Genomic DNA, 11,075 nt, shown 5'->3' with positions numbered 1-11,075 from the left:
CATTTTTCAAACGATAAATATATTTCAAATGTATACACTGAAAAGATTGTATATTTTGAAACGTAAGTAGCGTACAGTAAAATAATTCACAATATGATCGAATAATTTGTAGACACAAGAAACCATGAGATTATATTTCAACACACTTGTTAACCAATTCGTCACGTGCTGCGCAATGTACATGCGCATAAATCAGAAAGCCAAATATTTTTCACAATAGGTTAAAATTGATTTATTTTATATATATATATATATATAAAATAAAAAATATATATATATATTTCATTGAAAATAATTATTTTTTAATTATTTTCAATCAATGAATCATCAAATGCGAATTTTAAAAAATTTAAAAAATTTAAAAAAATTTCATATTTGATAATTTAATAGTATTAAAATATTATATTTAAAACATTAAAATACAAAAAATCGAATACAAATTAATTAATTAATTTAGAGATACTTATATTGATAAGATTAAAATGATTAATCTTTCATATTATATGATACTATTATATTAGTATATATCTTTTTATTAATTTACATATTCTAATTAACCGAAAAGTCTATAAATTAATATTATAACACGTTTCTTATGCTTATAAATCATTCATTTGTACATTGATTCGTCAACTTTGATCAGATTGCAGTTAAGCAACTACTTACTCAAGTATTTGTTGAAAAAGATTATTTACGAAATTTTGTTTTAATAGAAAAGGCAATTATTTTTCATTAATATATTTAAAATTAATTAATGATCATGGTATATAGACAATACACAACACTGCTCTCATGATACAGATCACGTTTTTTTTTTTTCTGTCTTCAAGTAGAAATGATTCCCTCGTCATACTTATTTTTAAATAAACTTCTTGCCGTGAATTTTTTGCACATTATTTCAATAACATCTCGAATTTTTTTTCGCAACTAATTCTAAATGAACGAAATGAACAATTTATACGAAATAAATAATTCGATGTGCATTCATCTTTCATTGCATTTGTTGTTATTGATGTCAACATATCAGCTATCAGCAGCATAAAATATTATATCGACAACATTAATCGACAGAAGACTATAGTTGCTTCTGATCTATAGTGAAACGCATTATTAAAGATAGCTACAGCCAACGATTTTCTCGAAACATTTCCAAATATAGAGCAATAATATGCTTCGATATTCGTGGTTGTAGTTATACTAAGGGACAATTTTGCAAAAATTGTAAAAGTTTCGAAGAAAATTACCATAAGTGAGAGCAAGTGTAATTTTTTCGTTAGACAGATTTCCAATGTTTGTTTTCATGCTATCTGTCGTATAATGTTTTGGGCGTGTTGATTTTATAATTAGGTACTTACATATACGAAATCGTATCTAGCATCACCATTTGCAAGGCTCTGATCACTTAACGCGCATGCAAAATTGTTTGGTAACGTACCATTAACACATTCTCGTTGTATACACGCGACAAAGAAAGTTTCTTCTACGTTAAATCACATGGTCGTAGGTACAATTGGGCCACGCACACGCAACTTCTAAATATACATATACAGATTTTTTTCTCTGGCACACACATTGGTTTTTCGACCATCATCATCATAATTAGCATCAGTTCTTTTTTTTTTTTTTTTCTTCGTTTGTCCTTTTGTCTGTGCTTTATTTCTTTCGAACGCAATTTCTACCGTTAATATACTTGTTATGTATATATACACAATATAGTAACAGTCTAAGTTCCTAAGGCTGCTAAAAAGTCTCACTTGTAAGATCTCCCACGAGAAAGGAGAGCGTGTTAAAAGAGTTCAGGTTTCGACCAAGGGAGGGAAACGTAAAACGTCTTTACCGTACGCATCTAATAAATCACTTCGTATACAGTGGCCTTTTTGTCACCAGATCCGGTCACAATGTACTTGTCGTCAGCAGAAATATCGCAGCTCAACACCGACGAGGATTCCTTCGACTGCAAAAGAAATTAATATGGATTCTTATATGGTCATTTGAAGTTTGTTGAGCAAAGTTATACATGATACATTTAACGCTACGTGTGAAAATAGATTATCTATTGTGACAACGTTTCTTATTCTTCATTTTCGACGAAATAATAAAAAATATATCTGATATCGATTATCTTCTCTCTTGAAACTTCTAAAAAATATCAAAAATTATTTTATGTGCAAGATATATATTGTTCAAAATTAAATGATAATTTATATAAGATTATTTTTTTTAATTAAAAATGTTAGTTTAAAATTTAATTACATTAAGATATATTTTAAATTTTACATACATTTTAAATTTGTATTTATTATACTTTATTGTCTTTAATTTAATCAATAAAATAAAAGAAGCAAGGTATTTAAAATTGCTATTCTGTTAAGTATTACTGTTAAGACATTAAAAGAATTCCAATAAATGGTTACATGATCTTTATTCCTTAATAGTTTTATGCAGTAATTAATTGTGAATAGCTTTTTTTTAACAGAAAATAAAAACTTGTTATATATATACTAATTGTTATCATTTATGAATTATTTTCTAAATTTAAGAATTTTGGTAAATAATAAAAAAATATAAATTATAAAATATAAATCATAACTAATTGCTCAATTATATTTATTATTTATAAATCATTATTTATTTTTATGTGATATTAAAACAATATTTCAAATATATTTTGAATTATTCTATTAAATAGATGATTCAAAATGTTAATGTTAAAACATCAAAAAAAGATAGTATAATAAATAAAGTTATAAAAAAAATTAATTTGTTTAAGACACATAACATTCTTAGATTATTTACTCAATAGTATTCAATATGATTAATAACATATATATCCATTATATCCATCTTGAAAAGAAATGATATCAGATAAGTATGCACACAAGTGAAATACTAAAAAAAAAAAAAATTTATAAATTAAATTTGACAATTACTTAATGTTAAAAGATAAATAATATCCAATCAATTATTCTAATATTAAAACAAAATAATATTAATAAAAATTTGAATATATATACCTGAAATATCGAAGCGCCATACGGCGTGCGCCATGCATTTAACAGATTATCCTTGCCCGTAGAGACGAACCATTTGCCGCAAGATGCGAAACGCAATGACAACACGCACGACTCGTGTAGATGCAGTTGATACTTATCGGATTTTGTAGCATGAAGGACCTCGACGTTTGAGTTTTCCATACCAACTGCAAGCCACTCTCCGGTTGGGCAATAGCCCAGTGAGAATATTTGCGAGGTAAAGTCGTGTTGCTTCAATTGTCTACCCTCCCTTAAATCCCACGAACGCACTGTGTTATCCAATCCTCCTGTCCACAGTTTTGAACCATCTGCTGAAATATCGATGCAGGAGGCACCGTCCGTGTGACCTTGGAATTGTCTAATCAACGTCTCATTCTGGAGATCCCACACAGCGATATTACCATCGCTACAGCAACTAAAGCAGACCTTCGAGTCCGGCGAGATCGCCAATGCGTAACAGGCTGGTGCCGCGGACGTCAGTTCCGTTTTGATTCGCGGCGTAGGACTAGCCAAGTCCCAGATGATCAGCTGACTAGCCTCCCCTCCAACTATTAAAGTTCTGCAATCTGGCAGCAACTTTACTGACCTGTCAAAAAACAATACTTTTACTATGAATTGGTACTTATGTTGTATGTATCATATTATGTATAAGAATGCACAATACTCATAAAATAATATAAGAATAAATTTAAAGAATAAAATATAATTTGTTGATATAAATTTTTGTTTTTGAAAAAATAGACTTAATGAGAAATATATTACTTTTAAAATCAAATTCTCATATTTATTTTTTCATTATTAATAAGATTGATACTTACCCAAGTATTAACTTGCACAATTTTTCAATTGAAATTTTTTCATTTTATTTAAAATCAAATAAAACTTGTATTTCCGACTAGATATAGGAATAAATATGATAATTCTGGTGTACATTAGTGGCGTATCGAAACATAGAAACATACCGTGAAAACATATATAGAGAAACTAGTGTCATGGAAACTAACCTAATATAATTGTCGCGTTGCAGGCAGTCCAGTTGCGATACGTGCTTGATACTGCCACCACCTCCGTGTCCGATGTCCCAGACTTTAACGCACCCTTTGCCACCCGTATAGACGTATTTGGTCGGATTCGAAATCGTAACAGCACACACAACTTCACCGTGAGTCAAGGAATTAATCTGACGCGCGTGACGTGGAATTCCCGGTCCTATCAGAGCGTCCGTGGGGAATGGCACTGGCTGCAGCTGACCCTCGCCGTTCATATGGAACGAGTACGCTCTACGATGGAATGCAAAACATTAATACCTCTGTCCTTACGTAAATGGAATGTCTTCGATTACTTAAAAGCTCGTGTCGCGGCAAAAACCGGCCATTGAAACGATAATGCATTATACACTTTTTAGGTTATGTATGCATCGGCAGTCGGTTAACATTTTCAGTGATGCTCGGAAGTAGTGATCGTATATAATAAATTTGATGATTTCTTTATTCATCGAAATGTTATGTAAAATATATAAAAATATATATTAAATATATATATAGGAAAAATTAATTAATGAATTCATTGTTGAATTTAAAAATTTTGAAACATGTAAGTACTCATTTGAATTGATTTTTTTTCTCTGAAATAAATAATTCAATTATAAGCATTCACAAAAGTTTTATTTCATATGATAATTTTTTTATTTATTTATTTTTTTTTAGTTTCTATTAAAAATAATGGAATCAATGCTTAAAAAACAAGATTTTAATTAAAGTTACATACGGTTTACCACCCGGAATATTGCTTATTCCATTAGCTGATGGTAGGATGGTCCTCACATGACCGTCGAAGCCGAGCTGTAAAAGAGAGAAAAATGTATCAACGTTTAGTTAAACTTGTAATTAAATACATCACTAGAAAGATTATTTATGTTGAATAAATTGAGAGATATAAATTTAGAGATATAAGTATATATATCATGTTATATCGATGAAAAATAAAGTTCAACAAAGATATATATATATATACATACATACAAAATAAAAAAAATAGAGAAACAAAAATACTTTGTATGTTAAAATTTAAGCTTTATTATGATATTCCTGGATTACGATATTTTTGATAACTCAATTATTTCTAAAATATTTAAACATCACAAAATAAATATTTGAAAATTTATATCAAAAATATATAACAAATATATTAAAGTTATCAATAATGCACACTATACATTATTTTTAAATGTAATAGAAACATTATTTCATAAAATCAATCAAAACATTATCTAAATCTAAATCATTTTTTATGTAAAAGAAAAGAAAAATAACCTTAATTAATAATAATATGTACATTGAAAGTTTCTATAATTTTTTTAAACAACGGATAATCTTAACTAGTTTCAAACTTAATTAAAATGTCAAATATCCCTGACTATCCTTTAAATGATCTTTGATTACAATTCTTATAGCACAATCTCCTAATTAATTTCAATTTATTCCACCTTCTCAGAAAATTTCAAGCAAATTACATATACTATTATATCATTATACTTTGCGAATTAAACAACAAAAATGAATATCCTTTAAATCAGAACACTACTTCTTGAGAAAAAAAAAAAAAAAAAAGAAAGAAAGAATGAAAGAAAGAAAGAGAAGAAAAGAAACCGTTCGGATAATCCAAAAAATTTGCATCTGTTCCTTAAAAAAACGCCTAAGGTATATAACTCGTAGATATGATAGATTCTCCTCTAGGAACAACGAACGACGAGCAAAAACGAGCAGCTAGAACGGTGAAGTACCATCGAAGTCCTGGCGTATGGTAAGTTGCTGTACGGTGAAGGCGATTGTGGCGGCTCATTGCCGCGGGACGGCAAACCCTGATAGCCCTGCGGTGGCGTTTGCTGCGACGATGGCGGATGATAGACCCGCGATGCCAAGGGACCAGGGATTCCGCCCATAGTTGGCGTACAGCTGCGCGACCCCCTCGCCGCCGCCACAGGTGTACCCGGCTTGTCGATCTGGAGAGGTTCGTTCCAACGGGGCACACCGGTTTATTATCGGGCGCAATCGTGGAAAGGAATTGTAAATTTCACGCTTGACTTTCGCACAAAAGCAACGAGACACATCGATCCTTGTCGCGGCCGGTGTAAGCGGCCGCTTCCGGTTCACCGATTTATAACGAGGGAACAGAGAGAGAGACAGAAAGAGAGAGAAAGAGAGAGAAAGAGAGAGATATAGGAGAGATCGAACCGAGGGCTGCTTTCCTCTCTATCGTCCACGCAAATTGACTTGTAACTTCGCGCCACGAATTCCAGCTACTACTGCCGCCATGAGTGTACGTATACACGGTGCGTTTAAGGAGAACAGCGAAATGTGTCCGTTATTTTCGAAAATAGTTCTCTTTTTTCTTTTCTATTTGACGATTTAAAATACGTAGTAAAATTTGACAATGACAGAAAAAAATTTGTAAACTCTCTGTTTTTTTTTGAAACTAAATGTAAAGTTAAATATGGATCGAAGGATATTTTTAAATGTTTTTTGGTTTGACTTAAAAAAATTTGGTTGTTTAAAATATGACCTATGAGAGAAGTAAATTTTTCAAATTTATCGTGATACGATCCGACATTTATTTCGGATCACAAAGTTTCATTCTTCGAAAATCACGGAATCATGTAAGCTCCGTTCATCCTAAGGACACTTTGACATGCACGTTGAAAGGATGATTTTTTTTTTAAAATCTTTTTTAAAGATTGTAAAGAAGCCAAACAAATTTTTTTTAATAAAATATCGCAAGCAGAAATATGATTTCTGAGAGAGAAAATAGAGAACCGGACCGATTAGTCGTCGAATAAGCTTGCTATCCGCGAGATCTTACATCTTTACTTTTCAGAGACGGTGTGCTACGAGCGGAGGAACTTCCGCTCCGCGAGGGTGGCCTGTCTTTCACGGATGTCGAACCAGCACCGGAAATAGGCCCCACGTGTCCTGGAGCGCCCAGCTTCTCTAGAGTGCCGTTCTCACGTGGATCCGAGTGCTCGCCATTCGCGTGCGGCGACGATGCCTCCTTTTACGGAAAAGAAAAGAAATACTTCTCAATGAAAGATATCAAATCTTATCTTATTTTTCTTAAACTGTAATAAAATATTTTTCTGTACCCTAAAAGTATAAATTAATATTTGAATAGGATGTTAATAAAAAAATCAAGGACTTCAAGAGTTTAAAAATCACGTATATAATATTTCAAGAAATTTCTAATATATTGTTTATCGAACAAACTCGAATATTTATAATAAAGAATGAAATATAAAAGTTTATTAAAAAAATAAAGGAGAAAATCATCACAATTATACATAAAATGCAATATAAACGAGAACAAGAAAAAATCCACTTAAGATAAAACGATTCCTTGAAACAAGATCCTTGATTTTCATCTATATATACGATTTCAAAATAAATTCGGATTGATGATAACTGACCTCGTTCGCAACATCCACCACCAAGTCTTGATCGCTTTTCTCTCCATCGCTGTCCTGAAAGAAGAAAAATTACGAATCTGTGAAAAAAAAGGGGGAAAATCTTAGCAACGTATAAAAATTCTATTTGTATACATTTTTTCGACACGATAAAAGAAGAAGAGAGAAATATAGAGGAGAGACCGACCTACATTCCCTATACGATTCGACTAGCAGATGCATCTTCTTCAGAGACATATTATTAATCTTGACACTCGTGCAACCTATCTCTCCCTCCCTCCCTCCCTTCCTCCCTCTCGAATCTCGTTCTGATTGCACCAGCAACTTAATGGCCAGGCGTTCGACGAGTGCGCGTACACCGGATAGAGGGGCTCGCGTTTTGCAAGCGTGTAAGCTACGCCGCCGTCACGCCACGCTACACCGCTCCTCGTTGGTTGGATGGAAGAGGCGGAGGAGGGTTGGAGAAAGAGGAGGGATGTAAATGCGCTTTGCTTGGTCGCGCGGTATTCCAGGGTATTTTCGCAATCAAGATTCTACGTGTGCGCGATTCTGGTGGGCGCGTACGTGAAGCGTGGAAAATTCGACCGATCGTTTGTCAATTCTGGATCCCAGCTATGGTCGTGCGCTGTGTCGAGGCCAAGCGCCACCGTCGCCGATCTCGTCATAACGATAATAAAATTGTGCTTTCCCATTACTGACGTGACCTCCTCTCTCTCTCCTCTTTCTTCTTTCACCTGATATAATTAATGTATACCGGGTTTAGATCCGTTTGCACGTACGCGTTGATGGAAGTTTTATTTTCGATCGTGGATAATTGGTAAAAAGGTCGATTAAGAGAAACTTTGAGAACTTACTTTTAAAATTGTATAGGAAATGTATATAGATTCGAACGTTTAAAAAGTTAATTTTAATTATACAATATCAATTTCCTGAAATAAATTATTAATTAAGGAAGATTCCGTCGAGTTCGAAAATTTATCAGTTATAATTTGTGGTGTTTTTTATCAAATTTTAAACAGCGTAACAATCTCTATGTAAATTAACAATTTAGCGACTGTGTCGTTTCGAATAATCGTGCGAGAATATTTTTTTGAACGAGAGAGAAAAAGAGAAAGAAAGGAAGATAACACGAGTAGGGTGGTTTTTCTTTTTAAACCGAAATTTTAAAAATTATTATATGTATAGAAGATGTAAATTAATAAATATCGTAGACTGTTACAAAAACATTACGATACGTGCCAACACTATTTACAATTTCCACGTACGAGCGTAGTTGCGTATGTTTATATACGTTTATACGTTTATAACACGCGCTCTGTTTATACGTATAAATCGGTCGTAGAATCGCGGCAGAAGCTCATTTACTGTCCCGATTTCGTATCGGACGGATCGAGAACTTAACCAGAGTGGTTCGAGCCGCGAATAGGGCTATCAATGGTTATCAGTTACCACTTCTGCCCAACTGATATCCCTTATACATCCATCCTATTTTATCCAATTTATCATTCGTACCAAGTTCAAAATAGAATTTCTAACGATTCACCGCATTTGTCAGATTAGATTTACTAGATTATTACCGAAATTCCTATCTCTATTAATTGAATAAAAGGGATACGGAATATAATAATCGATAAATATCCAATTTTAATAATTACGCGTATTATAAAAATTGTAAGATGGATCGATCGATAATCAATATTACCGTACAGTGGGAAAATAAAATTCTTACCTCGAACGCTATCACTAGATAGAATCTTCCATTTTGTGCACGCGATACTGTACTGTTTAATCCGCTTAAAGAACATCGTGTGTGCGCATTGTAAAAAGATCGGTAATCTATTCAAAATTCTCCAGCTTGATTCTTAATTAAAAGACAAATTAAAGAAAAAGTAATCGCGATAAACAAACGCGTAATAAAATTTTCTTCACATTTAATAACGTACGAACAATTTTTTGAAAATATTCTCGGAAAAATTCCTGCTGGGATATAATAAGCAGAAAATCCATCCATCCATCCATCCCGAATTACCATCTTTATATTTTAAACATACGGAAAACGCGTGTCTCGAATATATCGCGCGCCCGTAATGTATCTAACGTTGTAACGATCTCTAACACAAACACACACACACAGTATGTTTCAGGTAAGACGATAAACAACACGCCGAATATACCGAAGGAATGGTAAATAACGTGTGCCGGGTGGGGAAGTGCAATTTGTAATTCACGTATCTTTCATCGTTTATTTACCAGTTATCGCTCAGTTTCTACAAGCGGCTCGTTCCCAAGCCACGACCACCACCCCCGTCGGCACGTAACGAGGCTCGAAAAGCAGGGCACGGAGGGGAGAGGAGGTTGGCCGTGTATTACGCGAGCAAAATGTTAGAACCGTCGTCGTAGCAAGAGAAGCTACTCTCTCTCTCTCTCTCTCTTGTATTTATGCCGTGTACGATTTCTTGGCAAAATAAATATTTCACGCGGGACGGAATTTTACCGCGAGAAATTGGGGTGAGAAATGTTTCGACGCATCGATTTTTATCATCCTTCTACTATTTTTCATAATTTTCTTTTTTTTCTCTCTCTCGAATACAGCATCGACACGGTTTGCTCGTTTCTCTATTTCTTTTTCAAATGGATTTCTTTTAGTAAATGGAATTTTAAATTTTGCAATATAATTCGATCAAATGTATGGGGAAATGAATGACGGTTGCAATATAAGTCGCGTGTCGCTCGTTACTTCTGACGGATAGATTAGATCGGTTGTGTATAACTGGAAAATGCGGATAGTTGCTGGCCAGATCGAACATGAAGGCGCAAATTGCTCGCCTTCGTATCTGTTGAAAATGTGAAAAATAGGACTCGTTATTGTTCTCATTTAAATAAATGTATCGTGTCGTCGAACGAACAGAAACGAGCAAAAGCGTAATTCTTTTATTTTTCTTTTTTTCTTTTTTATTATCAAATTACCGAGAAAAAAATCCAATCTATTCTAATATTCACGTACGAGAAGAAAAGCTTGCGTTATCGATATTAATCGCCAATTATTGATTTTTCAAGAAGAAGAAATCCAACGATCGAAATTATGCGATAATTCTTGGAAAATATCGCAGGATAAAAGATCTCGAAACTTTCCCTTTATGTAAAAGTAGGTAATGTTGTGGTTTCGCCCACAACTGCACAACTATTTAAATTTTCCAGATAGCTGGATGGAAACTTGGATGGGGAGGGGGGTTGGAAACCCCGAAGAAACAATGATTTAAAGTTTAAAAAAGCCGCGGGATCACGGCCAGGTTAGGCTCTCTCTGAACTTTTTTTGTAATAAATTTATCATCGCGCATTAACATTCCCGGTACGATAGGCGGCGCGCTTGAACCGAACTATAAATAAAGGGAGGGGAAACAAGAGAGAGAAAAAAAAAAGGAAAGGAGAAGAAGAAAAAAAAAGAGGAATTATGCAGCGAGAGGCATTTAATTTTCACGGGGAACTTCTTGCTAAAGCTACGCACGCGAGCGTGCATAAACGAAACAGATTTTCAAAGAATCTGAAACTCCTCCTCCTGTAAGAATTCCAATTTTTTTCTCTCTCTC

At 33.4% G+C, this 11,075-nt stretch overlaps 1 protein-coding gene across 14 annotated transcripts in view; it reads right to left on the bottom strand.

Annotated features, from left to right (window-relative positions):
- Positions 1-788: 788 nt before the first annotated feature.
- Positions 789-11,075, bottom strand: part of LOC408894 (transducin-like enhancer protein 3) — an 83,346-nt gene continuing 73,059 nt past the window's right edge. For 13 of the 14 annotated variants that reach the window (XM_006564127.3, XM_006564132.3, XM_006564129.3 and 10 more), the window contains 7 exons: positions 7,492-7,545; positions 6,891-7,079; positions 5,815-6,033; positions 4,800-4,873; positions 4,037-4,312; positions 3,015-3,618; positions 789-1,954 (listed from right to left, as the gene is read on the bottom strand). In XM_006564127.3, coding sequence (XP_006564190.1) covers positions 1,847-1,954; positions 3,015-3,618; positions 4,037-4,312; positions 4,800-4,873; positions 5,815-6,033; positions 6,891-7,079; positions 7,492-7,545 — 1,524 coding nt within the window. In that variant the 3' untranslated portion in view covers positions 789-1,846. The remainder of the gene's footprint in view (positions 1,955-3,014; positions 3,619-4,036; positions 4,313-4,799; positions 4,874-5,814; positions 6,034-6,890; positions 7,080-7,491; positions 7,546-11,075) is intronic. The other variant, XM_006564131.3, reaches the window with a different exon arrangement.

The sequence above is a fragment of the Apis mellifera genome, linkage group LG6 (genome assembly GCF_003254395.2).
Source record: "Apis mellifera strain DH4 linkage group LG6, Amel_HAv3.1, whole genome shotgun sequence".
Classification (NCBI taxonomy): Eukaryota; Metazoa; Arthropoda; class Insecta; order Hymenoptera; family Apidae; genus Apis; species Apis mellifera.
The sequence above is the reverse complement of the archived record's forward strand: the minus strand, read 5'-3'. Positions and strand labels throughout refer to the sequence as shown.